Source organism: Lissotriton vulgaris, chromosome 1_1 (assembly GCF_964263255.1).
Source record: "Lissotriton vulgaris chromosome 1_1, aLisVul1.2, whole genome shotgun sequence".
NCBI lineage: Eukaryota > Metazoa > Chordata > Amphibia > Caudata > Salamandridae > Lissotriton > Lissotriton vulgaris.
In genome coordinates, this window is record NC_141685.1 from 800,479,350 (window position 1) to 800,502,175 (window position 22,826).

Sequence of the window (22,826 nt, forward strand, 5' to 3'; positions counted from 1 at the left end):
TTCGATCTTAGTAAGATTGTGAAATGTGTTGTTTGCCTTGCAACCAATTACATCAATGTCTTTGAGGACAGCCTGTTAAAAGGCAAGGATTTCACAAGGTAGAGACTGTTCTGTGGGTTGGAAAGTAGATGTTCTCCTTAGTCCAGTGTTGTTATTGTTATTGTTATTGTTATTTTTGATTTATAGCGCGCCCAATCACCTACAGGTCTCTAGGCGCTTGGAAATCGATGGTACAAACAACAACTTGGCAGTACAGAGAGCGGCATCCACTGGTCTAGATAGTATTCATGGACCTCCTAAACAGTAGCGTTTTTAAACCCTTCCTAAAGCGTATGAGGTTCTCTTCCCTGCGCAGCGACTCAGGTAGTGTATTCCATAGCTGAGGAACTAGCACAGAGAAGGCTCTTCCTCCCTTGGTAACAAGTTTGTACCGGGGCAGACCAATAATTGAGAATCTGAAGATCTAAGAGTTCTCATTGGGCTATACACCACCATGCGGTCTTTGATGTAAGCAGGCGCCAGCCCGTGGATTGCTTTGTGAGCTATGCACAGATTTTTAAATTCCACTCGCTCCTTAATAGGGAGCCAATGGAGGCTCTGTAGCAGGGGAGATGCTTTGGATCGTCTTGGCAGTCTAAAGGTAAGACGAGCAGCGTCATTCATAATGACCTGTAACCTATTAGTCAGGGTTTTCGGCAGGCCAAGGTAAAGGGCGTTACCGTAGTCTATCCTCGAGATCACGGTAGCTGCGACAATGGAACGTAGCATGGATTGGGAGATGACAGGTACTAGCTTACGTAGTTGTCGAATAATGTTGGTACAGCTACCCACCACGGAAGAAATCTGATTGACCATTGATAGGTCGCAATCAAGTTTAATCCCCAGGCTCTTTACATTCGGGCTTGGTTTTGGGGCTGGGCCTAACTCTGCTGGCCAGTAGAGGTCGCACCACGGTGAGGTGGCAGATGGAATCACCAATACCTCGGTCTTATCTGGGTTAATTTTTAGAAGATTGTCAGTCATCCATTGGACCGTGTACCTCAAGATGTTCTGGGTGTGAAGTTGTGCGGCACTTGTGTTATCGACACTCAGCAACAGCTGAGTGTCGTCCGCATAGTTAAATACTGTGCAGCCCATGCGCGCCAGGCAAGCAATCAGAGGTTGCAGGTATAGGTTGAATAGAAGTGGGGATAGGGCCGAGCCCTGAGGTACCCCACATTCTAGCACCCCCACTACAGATGTTTCTTCCCCAAGTTGTATTCTTTGGGTCCTACCCGACAGGAAGGATTGCAACCACTTGAAGGCCAGGCCATTGATACCGAAGTCATTCATTCTTTCTAGGAGCAGAGCATGGCTGACGGTATCGAACGCCGCTGAAAGATCTAACAGAATCAGGGCGCTCGGTCTCTTACCGTCAGCCAGGCTTCTCAATTCATCCAGCACCGCGAGCATCACCAACTGGGTGCTGTGATGTGCTCGAAACCCTGCCTGTCGTTCATGGAGTAGATGGTGAAACTCCAAGTACTTGGACAGGGATTTTAGTACATGTTGTTCCAGTACTTTTGAAAGGAATGGTAGCTGAGAAATCGGCCTGTAGTTCTTTAGTATTGCAGGATCTGCGCCTGGCTTCTTCAGTAGGGGTCTTACACGCGCTTCTTTAAGTTCTGCTGGTATTTGCCCTGTCTTCAAGGATCTGTTTAGGAGGGAGATAACGCGCTCATCCAATAAGGGACGGGCTGCCTGAAAGACTTTTGGTGGACACGGGTCCGCTGGAGATCCAGATTTGATTCTATCCATCAGCTGTTCCAGACTCCGTGTGTCAATCTCTGGAAACAGTGCGATGGAGCAGTCAGCTGGTTCATGAGGGGCTGTAGGTGTATCCATCCCTTTTAACGTACCACTTTTTATCTCCTGGATAATAGTTCTTACTTTCTCCAGAAAGTATCCCTGGAAGGTATTGCAATCTATGGGGGACTGGGATCTGTCAGGTTTTTTAGTCAACTCCGACAGAATCTTGAAAGTCTCTTTCTGTACATTGGCTGCCTTATTTAGGCGGGATTCGTAGTATTGGGCTTTAGCAAGTGTGATTTGTTTTTTGTATGCTTTGAGGGAGATTCAATAGAGGTTTCTGGCTGAGTCCTGCTGATTTTTCCTCCAACCTCTTTCCAGAGCTCTGAGTTTCCTTTTGTGGTCCCTCAGTGATGGCGTAAACCATGGAGCCTCCCTACCAGGTCCTTTTATCAGCTTTGTTCTTTTAGGAGCTATCTGATCAATAGCTAGGGTCAGGCTCCGCGTTAAATCCGCATATTGCTGGTCCAGGCTAAGGTCTGGACTCAAGGACCGATCCTTTGGCGAGAGCACCTTAGTCAGGTTTATCAGGTCAACCTCTGCCCATTTACGAATTATCCTGACTTTCGGTGGTGGATTATTTATTTGGCCATTAATGCGTATCTCACAAGATACTAGATAATGGTCAGACCATATACACGGGGTTATCTCTTTAAGTGACACATTTGGGTCTGTAGTCCATACCAGGTCAAGAACATGACCTTTGATGTGTGTAGGAGCCTTCACAAGTTGTTTAAAGTTTAGCGTTGACATCAGAGTGTCCAGTTGACGCATGGATGAATCCCAATGGGGTTTATCCCAATGTAAATTAAAGTCTCCTGTAACAATGATTTTCGTATAACGGGTGCATAAGTCTGACATAATGGGGCCAAATAGGTCATGGAACAGTGGGGTCGCATTGGGTGGGCGATAAACCACTAACAACATCCAACAAGAGTTGTTAACTGTGACTTTTACCCCGAGTATGTCAGCCAGGTCAGCTGTCTCTGACAGCAATCTTTCCACTGACAAGGCCTTTTTAAATAGAACAGCTACCCCTCCCCCCCGTGCGTTACCTGGGCGGTTGTGCCATAAGGCATCATACCCGCTGGGAAGAGCGGCAATGATATCAGGCATTGAACTGTCGCCTAACCAGGTCTCTGTTGGGGTCAGTATATCAATCTCATTGTCTTGCAGCAGATTATAGACTTCAGCATGGTGACAGGGGAGTGAGCGGGTATTAAGGCTCGCTATTTTCAATGAGGAGTAGGACCCAGAAGGAGTCATATTATGGGGGGTGAATATCGCATAATCTTGGAGTTTCTGCATGGTAGCACTGTCCAAGCGAGCCTCACCTTTATTTAAACTGCGCAGTAATTCGGAGGAGTAGGTGCGCAGTTGCCCAGAAGTCCCTACCCCCAAGCCCGTCCGTGCGCAGACGGGCTGGACTCTGGCGACGCTCCGGCGAGCCCGCGCGCGTGCCCGCTGCGCGTCAACATGGCTGCCTTAAGTACTGGTCTAGCGTCCTTCTGACGACTAGACCACCCCAATCCTTATCCCTCACCTAAGATGTCCGCCATTCTGGCGGTGTGGTGCGCTTTCCAAAGGACAGTGATCCGCTCTGAACGCGGTGCTGTACCAAATTAGAGTGCAGGTATGCGGCAGTGGTCAATTCAATTTTAAAAACAGGGTAACAGTGTTCAAATTAAATTAAAACAAAACGGGGATTTTAAAAATGCTATTTTGCTCTTAATGAGCGCGCTGATTTTTGCAAACAAGTAGAGCACCTCTGCGTTGTCCAAGAGGCTATTCCCAAGTGTGATGATCTTCCTCTACAGTGTTATCTTGTTCTCCAAAGAACGCCTGTAGTTTGATCCATAAACAGATCGCTCCTTTGTATCGGAACAAATCTCAGACCTTTTGACAGAACCAATTGTTGATCTGCTGTAAGGTTTGTTTTGCTCAGGTTCACTACGATGGAGTTTCTCTGCTCGTAGATGGGGTGGCATCTCTCACCTTGCTCCTCATGATAATCTGCACTGGCTCTTGTTCCTCCCATTGTGCTCTGGGTGCGTCTCTGTGAGGTTTTTGTTTGTCCGGCCTCAGTATGAAAAAGGAGGACGTCCTTGGTGAAAAGGGAATCCCTGTTGCTTTGGTGGAAAAGATTGAGGTCAGAAACCATAGAGCATCATGTGTGGATTGTTAGTTGCTTCTGGGTAGAATGTTCGAGGATGGCCCCTCATGTCCTCTTCATCGCTGTTGCTGCTGCTTCTCTCATCTCCTGAGCTAAAGGGTCAGTTAAGAGGAGTAGGTCTAAATTTAGGTTGACATCTTTGGAATCGAGTAGTGTGTGGAAATTAATCTGCACGTTCACTAAACATTGTTTGGATGAAAACACCAGAGATGACCCTATAGTAGGGCAAACAGTTTTAAAGACCTAAGTGCCTGATTCTGTGTTTTTGATTAATAAAGTTGTATTAGTTGGATCTGTTAGATATTGGCATTCACTCAGCTTGGTTCTCTATCCTACGTTTATGTGTGCGAGAATCCTATGACTGCAGAAGAAAACGTTACTCACTGTAATCCTGGTTTCACATCGTACGAAACCTCACTGTAGTCCTAAACAACCCTCGCGCCTCCTCAAATTTCTGTGTTTTCTATTAGAGATCTATTTTCTACTTGATGCCAAACCTTTTGAAAGAACTGAGGCTGTGAGCAAACAGCCAATGCAAGATATGTTGGAATCTGAATGCTGCTGATTTTTTTTTAAAGGAACTGTATGCATTTTCTGTCATAATGTACTCCTAGATCTGGTAGGCAACTTTTACTTTCATGTTGTCTACTGCAATGGAGAAGTATAAGGCTCCATAGTTCTTAGGGGCTATGTTTTTTAGCTGGGTGCTGCACAGTAGGTTTTGTAAAATAATGATCTGAGAAATAGAAAAGAAATCAGTAAATAATAAGTGCAACTTTATATGAAGGTGATATGCTTATTAGTCGCACACAGCCTTTGAAGGGCATTCTTTTCTCACTTGGTCGCCAGGTGAGTCTCAGAAAGGCTAGATTGGCTTTGCTACACAACCGAAGTCCAGTATGAACCTCAAATATGAACATATTCATGGTATGCACTTTTGTGTGATTCCTTCTGCTGTAGCCCATGCCCCCTTTGCCCATTTGTGATCAGTGACTCCTGTGATATTCTAATGCCAGTTTGTCTTTAATAGATGACAGCAGAACGGGGAACCAGCTGGATGAATTCCAGGAGTGCCTGTCCAAGTTTACACGTTACAACTCTGTCCGGCCCTTGGCCACTTTATCGTATGCTAGTGACCTCTACAACGGCTCAAGCATTGTATCCAGGTAAGGTGGAGCAGACAGACTGACACTGACCGCGTGAGGGGGTTGTGGTAGATGAGACACTATGGTTTGCTGCGGTTATAATATAATATGTATATAATGCGAAAATAATGCTTTTCAAGAAGCTTTCCTATCCAAGCTGCTACTCTCGATTTTGACAGAAGGCAGGCTACCAAACTAATCTGTTCTTCATATTCATTGCCACCGGTCACAACTGTAAATTGGACCATTTTATGAAGTGGGGTGTTGGGGGTCATGCCATAGCTTCCTGAACACCACCCCTTCTACAGATGCTGGTAATTGCTAATAGTACAGCAGGAGCTTGGTTAGTAATGGTGGCCTGACTTTACCATCTGCAACTGGAAGTGAAAAGTTCTGTATCCTTGGGCCATAAAGTTGTCCCCACCCAGCCCTTTGAACCCTCCAGCCCTTTGAACCCTCCAGCCCTTTGAACCCTCCAGTCCTTTGAACCCTCCAGTCCTCCATGCGTGAAACGCTAACCCTTTGCCAGTCCTTTCGCCCATTCAGATCTTTAAGTAAAAGACCCTGAGTCCCTCTGCTGATACTTTGAGTCACGCAGACCTTCAGGTGCGGAGTTGGTTCCCTGCTCACATGCCAGTGCCATGGGAGGTACAAACTCCTGGTTCCAGGCGCTGTATGTATGCGGCATTTCCACTCTTGATCCCCACAGCATGCATCCTCATAGATGAGCATGCTTTGCATGATTCTGCCGTATGGTTGTTGAGGGGCGTCTTGCCCGTCTCCAAGGACTAAGGGAACTCTAGGTCTACTGAAAATCCTGGTAAGATACTCCGCCTGGATCAGACACTACTGCAAGCACACTCAATGCAGAGAGCCTCCTCTTTAGAGAAAGTCTCAGGGGCGTAACAAGGGTGAGCAGGAAAGGATGGGGACGGGAGGAGGGAAAACTCCAGGGCTTTGCAGTAAATTTAATGCGGATACAGTGTTATAAATCTGTTACAATGTAGCACTTTTATGCAAATTAAAAGATTTAATAGCGTAGTAAAATGTTATCTGTTAAGCCTTACGTTAAGTTGCGTTCAGCACGAATGATGCCGGCGATCAGGTTCTTCTTTAGGTATGCAGGGGATACTGGGGACATGAATCTGTGGAGATAGAGCACGAAGCTGCTGACACAGCGGTGTGGTGTCTGCTCTGCCCAGAAAGAGCCAGAACATCCTGGTTAGCACTTAAGCCAAGACATGCTGAACTCCTTGAATGCGCATCTGGAGGTTGGGTTTCCTTGGGCAAGGGGGACATCAGGCCGCACTCCAGCTCCGCAGGCTCGGGGTGCTGTTTGGGGTGGTGGCGGACAATGGGGTGTCTTCTTTGACACGAGACCTGTAAATTGATGATTGTCCGCTGGGACAATCAGATTTGAGGCTGTAACCTTTCTTTGGGGTGTTCATTTCGTATGTTGATTTTTCTTTGATCTTCCTCAGATACAAAGAATTGCTCCTCCTCTTTTTTCCCATGCCCCATGTGTCCCTGTCTTCTTTGGGTTGCTTTCATTGCCATTGGGATGTCGAGGACGTGTGCAGAGGCTTTTAGGTAAAAACCATAGCAGATGTGCTGTTATCCCTCAGGTTCTAATTTTTTTTTCGGGTGTCAACAACAATCTCAGGTGGATTTGAATGTTTATTATTTTTGCAAATTGCTGGCTTTGACAATTTCAACTTTCCTTGGCGCATGGCATGCTCCCAGTTTTCTTCTTCTAGGCGTCATCAATGGTTCTTATATACAGATAACTTTGAAATGTGTAACCTTTAGCTACTCGGACACTGTTGTGTGTCTGGGTTCTTCTGCTTGTAGGAAATTCAGACTAAGACAGCTGAAACTGAGACAGGGACTTTGGGCGCTTTACTCCATGTTGTTTAATCGAGGTCCCGCGGTTGGCACCGCGTAGGTTGGGGCTGAAGCTGAATGCTTTGTTAAAGAGCTTACAGGCTTTGAAGAGGATACATTTCTTGATCCCAAGCTGCATGGTCTAAAACTGCTAGTCCTAGTTTTACGTGAAGTTTGTCATCTGCAGACCAGAAGGCTCTTCAAAGCATAGATGTAGACGCCAAGAGTAGGCCAACACCAGATACAGAGCACAAAGCTTGTAGATGCTGGTGGACAGACTTATATCTATAGACGTTTTCTGCTTTGTAAGGGAATAGAACAAAGTTTAAAACCTAACGTTCTATCGGTGCAGGTAGGAACCAAGTCTTGATAATTCTCAGTACCAAAATTATTTGAGCATCATTGTTTTTCGAAACGGCTGCATAATTAAATTTGCCACTCAAAAAAGAAAACAAAATTTCGCCAGACATTGGTAGAATGCGCAAAGGTTTCCTAAGGCCAGATTCTCAGTCCTCAAACTCGAGCACTTGGTATCACGTTCTAATGTTCAGAAAAACGTTTGGGCCCTGAAATACTTCTGAGGGAAAATACTCCTGCTTCCATATCCGCTACAGAGGCATTGATTATTTGATGCCAGGGGAGGTAATAGTTTGTTTTAAAGAGACTTGATAATTTGATCCAGTTTTGCCTGTGCATAGTGGCATTGGGGTCTGAGCAGAAAAAAACCTCTTGGAATCATCAGTGTGACATACAGTTACAAACATATTCATCCGTTGTTCAAAGTTTAAGAGCTGGGTTTTCTGAAGAATATCATGCAAGAACTGAAGAGCTCACAGGGCAGAATCTCTAGAAGAAATTGAACAGCTCCAAATCCTATTCTTCCACTTGAGAATAGGATAACTTTTTTACAGCTTGCTGCAAACAGCAGCAAAAAAGTTTCACAGTGAGGTGGAAAAGAGAGTTTTGAGTGGAGGCCAAGCATCAACAATAGATATTGGGCACATCTTTGCTGCCAAGACATTTGTGCGCTTTATAAGTTATGTTAACATAGCGTTACATAACATAGAATAGCAAGAGGGATAACGATAAAAGAACATCCACAAGATCTTTGTCAAGGTCATTTGCAAGGCCTGAGAAGCTACAGGGTGCGGCACAGAAAATTAAAGGGGTTTCCTGGACCATAAAGAAACCTGCGTTAGAGGAATTACAACATAACGGGTGTTAAGATGCTGCCCTTCACTTATGGTACCTGGCAATAACCTAGCATTACAGCTTCATGGTAAATTATGCCATTTGACGATTGCATTTTTATTACCGAAAAGCTTGATGGCTCTGTTGAAAATGTTAAGAGAGCAGATGGCATGCTTTTCTGCAGCATCGACAATTAGAAGTCTGCTAAGGAGGGCCACCAGTTCTTCTTTGGATTACACTTTCAAAGGGCTACAGGCTGGTAGGAATTGGGAAGATCTAGCAGTGGTTTTACGTAAGGTGAGGAATTCCCTCCAATGGTGGATCAGGCGTGATCTCTCACCGAGGTCATTGAGACGTCCTCTGCTTCAAGAGACCAGCAAAGCAGAGGCATCTCTGGGAAGTTTGGGGGCACAGATGTAAAGACTAACTGCACAAGGTGCATAGACTGTTGCAGAAGGTCAGATGTGCTTAGATAGAGCTATGGGTAATGGCTCTTTTCCTGAAATCCTTCTCAGACAAGAACTCACTACTACACCTCAAAGCAAATTACAGTGCTTGACAGTCTGAAATGGGGTTGAGGAATTTGCTAAATGTACCTGTTACAAGAATTGCGCACACAATAGCAGCATTGCACAACACCAACGGGTTATCAGGTAGCACATGTCCCAGTGATAGAATAATATGTGGCAAACCCATGAGACTGCAACATTACTGAAGTGCATAAGGAGGAACTAGACCTAGACACTTTACAAATCTTTTTACACTGGGGGTCATCAGATACAAGTAGTTTTAAACAAGGTACACAATGTAAAACTATTCATGCAGGTATGCATCTGCTAAAGAGATCACTGTGGAATGCTTTGGCATAAGTTGGTACAAACGATTTGCATAGACTTTTTGAACTATTTGTCTAAAGAAGTTCTTGAAGATGTAGAAATTTCAGTATTGTGACCCGGTCACTTTGACGGACACACAAGTATAGTTAGTACAAATATGGAGGAGTGTGTTGCCGAGCAACAGAAATTGTGTGTTCAACCACCAACTGCCCTGTGACAGTGGGCATCGTTTCCCACACCAATCCAAGGTCGAGGAGTTGGAAGCACTGCCCATGGGGCCTTAGTGTGGGATTTTGAGGCCCTCTTTTCATTTCCATTTTCTAGCTCATCTAAGTTAAAAAGGGGCCTCTTAATGAAGCTACTTGACAATTGGTGCTCCAGTCAGTCTTACAGATGCAAGGCGGTATTGAAATGTCTGAGAGGCCAACCGTTATACACTGCCATCCACCGAAGTAGTATTGCTGCGCTTTGTATCTATATTCATACGGTTTAACCCTGTGCCTAGTATTACGCTACGCTTTCAGAGCGTGCGTAGTTTGCACTACTTCACACTACACAAATTGCACGTAGCACAGTGCAAAAACACATAGCCTTGTAGACATTTTTTGCATGCTCATGGTCCTCAAGGTCAAGTTGGCGACCGCGTGCGAGAAAAATCACCATCCCGGCGAGACTTTTTCCTCATTGCGATCAGCAACATCAAGTTGCCGATCGAGAGTATGGAAAATAAACCTCCCGGCGAGATTCGCAACATGGGGAGGTCAGGTTTCTCATTGCGGCTGGTCGCGTATGCTTGCGACCTCTCGTGATGAGAAACTACCAGTCTGCGTTGAGAAAGCTGCCGCTCGAGTACAAATCTACTCGAGCGGCAGAAAACGACCGCTTGCACGGTGCAAGATGCAGTTTGCAATGATTGCACAGTGTAGACAAGCATCCGGCACTGTGCAATCAGTGCGAACAGCATTTCCCTACGGCACTACGCAGTTTGCGTAGCTATGCGTAGTGTGCGAAGTCTCCTACTATGCAAACTGCGCCCAGGGTTAAGGTTCATCCGTTCGTGTTTTAATCAAAGCATTCGCTTCTTTAAAGGGCCACAACTTGAGCAGAAACAAGTCTGTTCTCTAGATGCCCACAGTTGGCCTTCTGTTTAAGAGATGGATCCAAGGGGGTTTATGAAATCAAAAATAGTGTTTGTAAAATAATAGAAATCCATCAAGGAATTATCAGTCGGTGGGATCACTCTGGCCAGAGTGATTGTTGAGTACATTCTTATGTTTCAAGAGACAGGGATTACTTTGAAGAAAGCAGGCGTTCAAAACACTGCCCTCTGGTTTAATAGCCAACAGTATGTTTCACCCTTATCGTTCCTCTACATCTGTGTACTGTAGCTTGGGGTTCCAAATGCACACGCACTTGCCAGGCATTGCTGTATTGAGAGACAGGACACTGGAGACGATGGTGATGCAAGCAGTGCTTAAATAGGGATTGGTACTGGATTCAGTTTTGTACTTTTTGTACTTTTAAGCCGTTGTAGACTCATGGAGGACGTACCCTGTCCTCTCAAGAGGCGCTATTTCCTATATGTTCGAGGCATGTGGGCTGCTGAATTCATATCTGTGCATAGATCGCCACCTAGTGTTGGGTCCGGATGATTGCACATTGTTGTCCTGGAAGAGTCTTCGAAGTATCACGAGATAGGTGGCTCCTCCCCTGGACTACAGTGCGCATGGGCATCGCCTCCATCCCCAGATTGTTTTTTTCCGCCATTGGGTTCGGATGTGTTTCGGTTCCCTCTGTCGGAACCGATAGTTGTTCAACTTCTACTCGAGACCAAAAGGTCTTTAGGCTGGGCGTCGGTATAGTTGCGTACGGGTTTCTTTCTGACTCTCAGCTCCGATCTCTTGCTGCCCTTCCACGTGCTTTCGGCGCGGACGGGCCTACACTACACTCTTGCTATGGAGCGAACTCCGTTTAAGAAGTGCCCGGTGTGTAACTCTAAATATTCACACCTCGACGTGCACCCTGTGTGCAATACCTGCTTGTCGCCGGATCACCGCGAAGACACCTGCATGGCGTGTTCGAAGTTCCGGAGCAAGAAGACTTTAAAGATTCGTCGGGCCAATAGGCTCCAGGCTAAGTTATCGGCTACGGCGCCCCCACCAGACGACATTTTCCAGGAATCTGTCGAGGGAGAAGACGACGTGCAAGGTTCGGACTCTAATCCCGCATCCGAAGGGGAAACCTATGACGAGGGTGCGGAGAACTTTGACGAAGTCACCGACGAGGTAGGGGACGACGATCAGGCTTTTGCCACTATGGGTGATAGCTCGGAGGAGGAGCATCCCCAACCAGACTCTGGGGTTATTACCCCTCCTAAGGCCCAGGTCGAGGGATCGCCTTCGGGCCTTACCCAAGATCTAACTATGAGTCCTACGTCCCCGCCTCCGGGCCCGGTCACGGACATTTATGGCCCATCACTTACGTCGAAGAAAACGAAAGTGAAGCCAACTGGTCACGCACCCTCGGATGCGAAACCGAAAGTGAAAGTTGCGCTGGTGAAGAAGGTTCTGGAGGCGTCAACTTCCAAGAAAACCAAAATGGCCGACTCGAAGAGCCACGCCAAGATGGCCGACCCGAAGTCCTCGGGGTCGGTGCCGAAGGCGAAATCGTCCGACGCGGCTGCGTCGGCTCCGAAAGGGGTTGTGGACCCGAAGTCGGCTCAGAAGAAGCGTCTGGGCGACGACGCGCATGGCCATGGGGCGTCGGCCCCGAAGAAGGCGCATGCGGGTGATCGGGCTCTCGATGCCGAAACGTCGCTCGAGCCGGTCAAGCCCTCTCCGGCCTTGACGAAGAAGGTGGCGGAATCCTTGCAGCGGATTCGAAAAGACACTGTGGCGCCAAAGCTCACGCCTAAGCCCGCAAAGGAGCAGACGCCTATCCGTTTCACCTTTCCTCCCAAGTCGGCGCCGAAGGCCTTCGCGCCGAAACAGAGTGGACCCTCGAAGGAGGTATTGGCACCTAAAGCGGCCTTGGTGGTGTCGAAGCTTCGACTCCAACCGCTTGCTGAAGAGGAACGTCGTGAGGTAACCATCGACGCCAACACCGGAAAACTGTCGCTCCTCAAAAGGAAGATCACGACGGAGCCGGCGTTGGAACATTTTAAGATCCCTCTCAAAAACAAAAGGGACTCCGAGGGCTCTTCGGCTTTGGTGGAACCTGTGTCCCCACAAACCCTGGGGTACTCGCCGACTCATTCCGCCGCAGCCGGTGCGGACGAGGAGGATGCCGAGTACGACTATCCGGCGTACTCGGATCCGGAGGAGGAGCACGTTCCGTGGTCCGCCGGAGGCGACCCGGAGGACCCGCAGGCGGGTCAGGACGCTCAACTTTTTGCGGCCAAGACGTCCCCGACTGAGGATTCGACGGCCTTCAATGCTCTGATAGAGAGAGCTGCGGCTAACCACGACGTCGAGCTGCACTCGGACCCCGTGGATGTGGACTTCTTATTCGACACCTTCTCGGTAGCCGAAAAGTCAGTCAAAACGCTACCGATGCTGAAGGGGGTGCTTAAACATGCAACAGAGGTTTTCAAGGAGCCCACCCGAGCGCGTGTGGTCAACCCTCTCATCGACAGGAAATATAAGGCAGCGCCCACGGATCCTACATATATCAAAGGACACTTGCCATTGGACTCCCTGGTCGTTTCCAACGCTCGGAAGAGGGCGAACTCTCAAACTACTGGTGACGCTCCTCCCCCAGACAAAGAGTCCAAGATCTTTGAGGCCTCAGGCAAACGGATTGCTGCACAGGCAGCTAATATCTGGAGAATATCTAACACCCAAGCCTTGCTTGCACGTTATGATAGGGCCCATTATGACACATTAGAGGCCATACTGCAACACTTGCCTGACCAATACAAGGAGGCGGGGGAGATGCTGATTCAGGAGGGTAAACTCATTACGAATGCATCCATCAAATGTGCGTTGGATGTGGCAGACACAGCCTCCAGGGCTATCAATACTAGTGTGCTGCTTAGACGCCATGCCTGGCTTAGAATTTCGGGGTTCAAACCCGACATCCAAACCACTATACTGAATCAGACAGTGAATCCTGACCATCTGTTTGGCCCTGAGGTGGATGCCACACTGGAAAAAATGAAAAAAGATACGGAAACTGCCAAGTCCATGGGGGCTTTACAAAGTCAGCAGTTTCGGAGTGGTTCCTTTCGCCGCTCAAACTCCAGAGGCACCTCAAGGGGACAAGCATCCCAGTCCACACAATATTACAAGACTAACACCCAAGCCTCGTATAACAACAAAAATAGAGGTGGTTACAGAGGCAATAATGTCAAGGGCAGGGGACGTGGCAACAATAGCTCCAGGTCCACCGCCACCAACAAACAGTGACGTCTTGTCACTGCCCCCCGGCCATGCAACACCGGTCGGGGGGAGGCTCCAGCAGTTCCTGCCGGCGTGGAAGTCCATCACCACGGACAGGTGGGTGAGGTCTATTATCCAGTACGGGTACTGTCTAGAGCTTACGTCCATTCCACCGGACATACCCCCAAGGAGCCGTCCTATGTCAGGCGAGCACTTGACCTTGTTGCAGCAAGAAGTTCTAGTCATGCTGCAAAAAGGGGCGATAGAGCTCGTTCCATTGCAAGAGCGGGGAACAGGGGTTTACTCCCTGTATTTTCTGATTCCCAAGAAGGACGGATCCCTCAGGCCGATCCTGGACCTCAGGCCCCTGAACTGGTACATCCTCTCGGAGCACTTCCATATGCTCACGTTGCAGCAGGTGCTTCCCCTGCTTCAACAGGGGGACTTCCTGGCTACGCTGGATCTGAAAGATGCCTATTTTCATATCCCCCTGCATCCTTCCCACAGGAAGTACCTCAGATTCACGATCTTAGACCAGCATTACCAGTTCAAGGTTCTGCCGTTCGGGGTCACCACGGCACCGAGAGTGTTTACCAAGTGCCTAGCGACTGTGGCGGCGCATCTCCGTCGCCAGCACGTCCACGTCTTTCCCTACCTGGACGACTGGCTCATTCAAGCAAGGACAGAACAGCAGTGCGTCGACCACGTGTCACGCACCATTCATCTCCTGCACGATCTGGGATTCTCTCTGAACTACCCGAAGTCCCATCTCCAGCCCGCCCACGTGCGACAGTACCTGGGCGCGACAATCAACACTCTGGCAGCCACCGCGCAGCAAAATTCAGTGAGAATCGCCAGTATCCAGGCGCTGATCCAACGATTCAGACCCCAACACTCGCTTCCAGCGAAGGTGTTCATGCAGTTGATAGGCATGATGGCCTCCTGCATCTCCATTGTCCCGCACGCGAGACTACATATGCGTCCGCTTCAGGAGTGCCTTGCACGTCAGTGGACTCAGGCTCATGGGCAACTGACAGACCTAGTGTTGGTGAGCGGTCGGGCATACAACTCTCTGCATTGGTGGAATCCACACAACCTTTGCAAGGGCCGACCATTCCAAGAGCCTGTCCCACAGATTATCCTGACGACGGACGCCTCTCTCCAGGGATGGGGAGCGCATGTACTCCATTACACTGTGCAGGGACTATGGACACTACAGCAAAGGAAGATGCACATCAATGTGTTGGAACTGATGGCAATCTTCATGGCCTTGAAGGCGTTCAAAGTACATCTGTGCAACAAAGTCGTGTTGATCCGGACGGACAACATGACGGCCATGTACTACATCCAGAAGCAGGGAGGCACACACTCTCCACAGCTGTCTCATCTGGCTCAGAGCATGTGGAAGTGGGCCATTCAGAGGAACATCTTCCTCATGGCAGAGCATCTCCCGGGCAAGGACACTCAAATGGCGGATCTGCTCAGCAGGCACAGCCATCAGATGCACGAGTGGGAGATACATCCATCAGTACTCCAACCGTACTTCCAAAGGTGGGGTCATCCAGAGATAGACCTGTTCGCCACAAAGGAGAACGCAAAATGCCAAAGCTTCGCCGCCAGATTCCCACACCCCCAATCACAGGGCAATGCGATGTGGATGAACTGGTCAGGCAAATTTGCGTACGCTTTTCCCCCAGCACCTCTGATACCGCTGGTGGCACGCAAGCTCAGGCAGCACTCGATGACTCTCATCCTAGTTGCTCCAACGTGGGCTCGCCAACCATGGTACACCACGTTTCTGGAACTGTCCGTGGTACCGCATCAAAGGCTTCATCTCACTCCCAGCCTTCTGACGCAGAGCCATGGCGACATTCAGCACCCAGATCCGCAACAGCTCAACCTGGCGATCTGGCTCCTGAAGTCCTAGAGTTTGGCTACCTCAATCTTCGTCCCGATTGCATGAACATCATTCGGGAGGCAAGGAAGCCCACTACCAGAGCTTGTTATGCGGCTAAATGGAAGAGGTTTGTCATCTACTGTGCTAACCACAATATCGACCCGCTAGATGCTTACATTCAAAACATCATTTGCTATCTCTTCCACCTGTACCAATGCAATCTGGCGTACTCTTCCATCCGCATTCACCTGTCTGCTATTGCAGCATACCTCCAGAATAGACAACACCTGTCACTCTTCAGGGTCCCTGCTATCAAGGCCTTTCTGGAAGGACTCAAAAGGGTCATTCCACCAAGGACTCCACCAGCTCCAGAATGGAACCTCAATGTGGTTCTTACGAGGCTGATGGGTCCTCCCTTTGAGCCACTGCACTCTTGTGAGCTTCAGTTTCTGACTTGGAAGGTTGCTTTCTTAGTAGCTATTACTTCGCTACGGAGGGTTAGCGAGCTGCAGGCGCTCACCATCCAAGAACCTTTCTTCCAGGTACATGCTAACAGGGTGGTGCTACGCACTAACCCTAAATTCCTGCCCAAAGTGGTATCCCAATTCCACTTAAACCAGACAATTGAATTGCCGGTGTTTTTCCAAAACCCAGATACACTGGCGGAGCGCATGCTCCACACCCTTGATGTTAAGAGGGCCTTGATGTATTATGTAGACAGGACAAAGGATTTTCGCAAAACCAAGCAGCTTTTTGTTGCTTTTGCCACTCACCACAAGGGAAACGCTATCTCTAAAGCAGGGATTGCTAGGTGGATAGTGAAGTGCATTCAAATCTGTTACGCTAAAGCTAAGCGCACTCTCACTATCCCACCGAGGGACCACTCCACCAGGAAGTTGGGGGCCTCTATGGCTTTCCTAGGTAACATTCCCTTAGAAGATATCTGTAGAGCAGCCACATGGTCTACCACACATACTTTCACTAAACACTACTGTGTAGACGTGCATTCCAAACAACAGGCAGCTGTTGGTCAGGCTGTTCTAAAAACACTTTTTCAGACTACTGCAGCTGGCACGGGCGGCCGCCGCTAATGGAGGGACTGCTATGTATTCTATGCACAGATATGAATTCAGCAGCCCACATGCCTCGAACTACAAATGCTACTTACCAGTATGCATCTGTTCTTGGCATGTAGGGCTGCTGACATTCATATCGCCTACCCTCCTCCCCGGCGCCTGTAGCAGCTGCAGAATTCATTCATTTACATACATATGCTCATAGCATGGTCATCACTCACATTCTTCACTCCATCTCTGCCAATGGCTAAAAACAATCTGGGGATGGAGGCGATGCCCATGCGCACTGTAGTCCAGGGGAGGAGCCACCTATCTCGTGATACTTCGAAGACTCTTCCAGGACAACAATGTGCAATCATCCGGACCCAACACTAGGTGGCGATCTATGCACAGATATGAATGTCAGCAGCCCTACATGCCAAGAACAGATGCATACTGGTAAGTAGCATTTGCATCATGACGTCACACGATGTAAATACACTCTCAAATTGGCACCGCGCTTGGAGCATTGTGGAGCGCTAGTCTGGTCTCCTTGCAGATGAACAGACTATCAATTCCAATCATCAAAATTAAGCCAGATGCACTTTTTCCACCAGCCACTAGATGGCAGACGTTTCCAAGCATATGTCCATAATCGCTTCAGACTACAAAACTATGGTTACAGCTATGCAACTCTTTATGACTGAGTTGTGGGGGCTCTTTCATTGAATCTTGAAGGGTAGCACCAGTACTAAGAAATCGGACCTACGGTGTCTAGAAAGCGAGTAAACCGGGGGTGACTGGCTGATTTATTTCATGTTCAGTGTTGCTATTAAAAGCTACCTGTTTTCAATGGATATCGTACCAAGCTACTACTAATAGTGGTGTTGCAGTAGTGACCGCATCCGAGAGGACTGCATTAGTGGCCACATCATGCAAGATTACCAGCAGCAATTATCTCATTACCCAGGGTTACGTGCAGTAATGTGAAAAGGCTTTAAAGTTAAAAAAACTAAACAAAAAAACTCTAAATGGTTAATGCATAACAAACATAACTGCAAAGCCTCTCCCACCTGGGTAGTAATACTAGTAATAAGTCTCCCGATTGTCTCTTGAGTTATTCTTCAGCTAACAGATTTAAACATATTTTCGAAAGGCAACATTTTTTTCTCCAAACATCAGGTTATTAGTTCTGATAAAACATGCGATTTAGTTATGTTATGCATATATGAATTCAATCAAGCAAAAAACTTCTAATTTAATAGGCCGGGCTGCACACAGGAGAGCTACTTATAGGTATCCCGAGAGCTACAGTAGCTCACGAGCGACTCGTTGGAGATGCCTGATCTAAAGTGTTAATCTACAGCACCTGAGAATTAGGAAAAGGGCTAGAGAAAAGAGGCTGATTGACATGAGAATCAGACACCCCTCTTGAAAGATAAGCGGGCGAGCTCAAAGATCACCCTTTAAGATTTATTTGTTGTGGGGTGCGCTGCCACATATGGGGACATCTCTTACATGTCTGGTATTTCAAGCCTTCCTGGTGGTGAAATTAGCCTTGCTAATGGGACAGGACCACCTTTTTTCTTGGCTGGATCAGCCTGGGTGCCTGCCGTGGGATCTGCCTGGGTGCCTACCACGGGAGCAGCCTGGGTGCCTGCCGTGGAATCAAACACAAGGGGATGATGGACGGAGCGCTGAAACTTTTCAGACATTCGCCCCTGTCACAGATCTGGGTTGAATCAATCCATCATCGTTCTTAAGCTCACTTCGCTACCCGGATCAGCCTGGTTGCCTCCCATGGGATCAGCCTGGTTGCCTGCCACAGGATCAGCCTGGTTGCCTGTCGCGGTATCAGCCTTGGGTGCTGCAGGATCAGCCTGGTTGCCTGCCACAGGATCAGCCTGGGTGCCTCCGGATCAGCCTGGATGCCTGCCGCAGGATCAGCCTGGGTGCTTGCCGTGGGATCAGCCTGGGTGTCTGTTGCGGGATCAGCCTGGGTGCCTGTTGCGGGATCAGCCTGGGTACCTGTTGCGGGATCAGCCTGGGTGCCTGTCGCGGGATCAGCCTGGGTGCCTGTCACGGGATCAGCCTGGGCGCCTGTCGCGGGATCAGCCTGGGCGCCTGTCGCGGGATCAGCCTGGGCGCCTGTCGCGGGATCAGCCTGGGCGCCTGTCGCGGGATCAGCCTGGGCGCCTGTCGCGGGATCAGCTTGGGTACCTGTCGCGGGATCAGTCTGGGTGCCTCTGGATCAGCTTGGGTGCTTGCCGTGGGGTCAACCTGGGTGCTGCAGGATCAGCCTGCGTGCCTGTCACGGGATCAGCCTGCGTGCCTGCCACGGGATCAGCCTGGGTGCCTCCAGATCAGCCTGGATGCCTGCCGCAGGATCAGCCTGGATGCCTGCCGCAGGATCAGCCTGGGTGCTTGCTGCGGGATCAGTCTGGGTGCCTCTGGATCAGCCTGGGTGCTTGCCATGGGATCAGCCTGGGTGCTGCAGGATCAGCCTGGTTGCCTGCCACGGGATCAGCCTGTGTGCCTGCCACGGGATCAGCCTGGATGCCTGCCGCAGGATCAGCCTGGGTGCTTGCTGCGGGATCAGCCTGGGTGCTGCAGGATCAGCCTGGGTGCCTGCCACGGAATCAGCCTGGGTGGCTGCCGCTGGATCAGCCTGGTTGCCTGCCACGGGATCAGCCTGGATGCCTGCCGCGGGATCAGCCTGGGTGCCTGCCGCGGGATCAGCCTGGGTGCCTGCCGCGGGATCAGCCTGGGTGCCTGCCGCGGGATCAGCCTGGGTGCCTGCCGCGGGATCAGCCTGGGTGCTGCAGGATCAGCCTGTGTGCCTGCCGCTGGATCAGCCTGGGTGCCTCCTGATCAGCCTGGATGCCTACCGTGGGAGCAGCCTGGGGACCTGCCACAGGATCAGGCTGGGTGCCTGCCGCGGGATCAGCCTGGGTGCCTGCCGCAGGATCAGTCTGGGTGCCTGCCGCGGGATCAGCCAGGGTGCTGCAAGATCAGCCTGTGTGCATGTTGCGTTATCAGCCTGGGTGCTGCAGGATCAGCCTGGTTGCCTGCCACGGGATCAGCCTGGGCGCCTCCAGATCAGCTTGGGTGCCTGCTGCGGTATCAGTCTGGGTGCTTGCCACGGGATCAGCCTGGGTGCTGCAGGATCAGCCTGCTTGCCAGCCACGGGACCAGCCTGTGTGCCTGCCGCGGGATCATCCTGGGGGCTGCAGGATCAGCCTGGATGCCTGCTGCGGGATCAGCCTGGGTGCTTGCCACTAGATCAGCCTGGGTGCGGCAGGATCAGCCTGTGTGCCTGCCGTGGGATCAGCCTGGGTGCCTGCTGTGGGATCAGCCTGGGTGCCTGCCGCGGGATCAGCCTGGGTGCCTGCCGCGGGATCAGCCTGGGTGCCTGCCGTGGGATCAGCCTGGGTGCCTGTCGCGGGATCAGCCTGGGTGCCTGTCGCCGTATCAGCCTGAGTGCTGCAGGATCAGGGTGGGGGCCTGCCACGGGATCAGCCTGTGTGCCTGCCGCAAGATCAGCCTGGGTGCCTCCGGATCAGCCTGGATGCCTGCCGCGGGATCAGTCTGGGTGCTGCAGAATCAGCCTGCGTGCCTGTCACGGGATCAGCCTGTGTGCCTGCCCCGGGATCAGCCTGGGTGCCTCCGGATCAACCTGGGTGCCTGCTGCGGGATCTGCCTGGGTGCTGCAGGATCAGCCTGGTTGCCTGCCACGGGACCAGCCTGTGTGCCTGCCGCTGAATCTGCCTGGGTGCCTCCGGTCCAGCCTGGATGCCTGCCGCGGGATCAGCCTGGATGCCTGCCGCAGGATCAGCCTGGGTGCCTGCCGCAGGATCAGCCTGGGTGCCTGTCGCAGTATCAGCCTGGGTGCTGCAGGATCAGCCTGGGGGCCTGCCACGGGATCAGCCTGTGTGCCTGCCGCGGGATCAGACTGTGTGCCTGACGCGGGATCAGCCTGGGTGCCTCCGGATCAGCCTGGATGCCTGCTGCAGGATCAGCCTGGGTGCCTGTCGCCGTATCAGCCTGGGTGCTGCAGGATCAGCCTGGATGCCTGCCGCGGGATCAGCCTGGGTGCCTGCCGCTAGATCAGCCTGGGTGCTTTCCGCGGGATCAGCCTGGTTGCTTGCAGCGGGATCAGCCTGGGTGCTGCAGGATCAGCCTGCGTGCCTGTCACGGGATCAGCCTGAGTGCCTGCCCCAGGATCAGCCTGGGTGCCTCCGGATCAGCCTGGGTGCCTTCCGCGGGATCAGCCTGGGTGCCTCTGGATCAGCCTGGATGCCTGCTGTGGGATCAGCCCGGGTGCTGCAGGATCAGCCTGGTTGCCTGCCACGGGACCAGCCTGTGTGCCTGCCGCGGAATCTGCCTGGGTGCCTCCGGTCCAGCCTGGATGCCTGCCGCAGGATCAGCCTTGGGTGCCTGTCGCCGTATCAGCCTGGGTGCTGCAGGATCAGCCTGTGTGCCTGCCGCGGGATCAGCCTGTGTGCCTGCCGCGGGATCGGACTGTGTGCCTGACGCGGGATCAGTCTGGGTGCCTCCGGATCGGCCTGGATGCCTGCCGCAGGATCAGCCTGGGTGCCTGTCGCCGTATCAGCCTGGGCGCTGCAGGATCAGCCTGGGGGCCTGCCACGGGATCAGCCTGTGTGCCTGCCGCGGGATCAGACTGTGTGCCTGACGCGGGATCAGCCTGGGTGCCTCCGGATCAGCCTGGATGCCTGCCGCAGGATCAGCCTGGGTGCCTGTCGCCGTATCAGCCTGGGTGCTGCAGGATCAGCCTGGATGCCTGACGTGGGATCAGCCTGGGTGCCTGCCGCGGGATCAGCCTAGTTGCTTGCAGCGGGATCAGCCTAGTTGCTTGCAGCGGGATCAGCCTGGGTGCTGCAGGATCAGCCTGCGTGCCTGTCACGGGATCAGCCTGTGTGCCTGCCCCGGGATCAGCCTGGGTGCCTCCGGATCAGCCTGGGTGCCTCCGAATCAGCCTGGATGCCTGCTGTGGGATCAGCCTGGGTGCTGCAGGATCAGCCTGGTTGCCTGCCACGGGACCAGCCTGTGTGCCTGCCGCGGAATCTGCCTGGGTGCCTCCGGTCCAGCCTGGATGCCTGCCGCAGGATCAGCCTTGGGTGCCTGTCGCCGTATCAGCCTGGGTACTGCAGGATCAGCCTGGGGGCCTGCCACGGGATCAGCCTGTGTGCCTGCCTCGGGATCGGACTGTGTGCCTGACGCGGGATCAGTCTGGGTGCCTCCGGATCGGCCTGGATGCCTGCCGCAGGATCAGCCTGGGTGCCTGTCGCCGTATCAGCCTGGGTGCTGCAGGATCAGCCTGGGGGCCTGCCACGGGATCAGCCTGTGTGCCTGCCGCGGGATCAGACTGTGTGCCTGACGCGGGATCAGCCTGGGTGCCTCCGGATCAGCCTGAATGCCTGCCGCAGGATCAGCCTGGGTGCCTGTCGCCGTATCAGCCTGGGTGCTGCAGGATCAGCCTGGGGGCCTGCCACGGGATCAGCCTGTGTGCCTGCCGCGGGATCAGACTGTGTGCCTGACGCGGGATCAGCCTGGGTGCCTCCGGATCAGCCTGAATGCCTGCCGCAGGATCAGCCTGGGTGCCTGTCGCCGTATCAGCCTGGGTGCTGCAGGATCAGCCTGGATGCCTGACGCGGGATCAGCCTGGGTGCCTGCCGCGGGATCAGCCTAGTTGCTTGCAGCGGGATCAGCCTAGTTGCTTGCAGCGGGATCAGCCTGGGTGCTGCAGGATCAGCCTGCGTGCCTGTCACGGGATCAGCCTGTGTGCCTGCCCCGGGATCAGCCTGTGTGCCTGTCACTGTATCAGCCTGGGTGCCTCCGGATCAGCCTGTGTACCTGCCCCGGGATCAGCCTGGGTGCCTCCAGATCAGCCTGGGTGCCTTCCGCGGGATCAGCCTGGGTGCCTCCGGATCAGCCTGTGTACCTGCCCCGGGATCAGCCTGGGTGCCTCCGGATCAGCCTGGGTGCCTTCCACGGGATCAGCCTGGGTGCCTCCGGATCAGCCTGGATGCCTGCTGTGGGATCAGCCTGGGTGCTGCAGGATCAGCCTAATTGCCTGCCACGGGACCAGCCTGTGTGCCTGCCGCGGAATCTGCCTAGGTGCCTCCGGTCCAGCCTGGATGCCTGCCGCAGGATCAGCCTTGGGTGCCTGTCGCCGCAGGATCAGCCTGGGTGCTGCAGGATCAGCCTGGGGGCCTGCCACGGGATCAGCCTGTGTGCCTGCCGCGGGATCTGCCTGGGTGACGCTGGATCCTGCCTCTTTGCGAAACGCTGTGAGCAGTTTTCAAACAGTCCCTCTTATTTCTGAGAAGCAGCGTAAGGTATGAAGTCCCCCTCCACTGTGAACCTACCCCATCACTTAATGTGCCGGCCTTAATTG

The 22,826-nt window shown here is 51.9% G+C and overlaps 1 protein-coding gene across 1 annotated transcript in view; it reads left to right on the plus strand.

Moving 5' to 3' along the window:
- COP1 (COP1 E3 ubiquitin ligase) overlaps positions 1 to 22,826 on the plus strand; it is a 917,107-nt gene that overhangs the window by 319,493 nt on the left and 574,788 nt on the right. Inside the window, exon 11 of the mRNA XM_086956597.1 lies at positions 5,052 to 5,187. Coding sequence (XP_086812723.1) covers positions 5,052 to 5,187 — 136 coding nt within the window. The remainder of the gene's footprint in view (positions 1 to 5,051; positions 5,188 to 22,826) is intronic.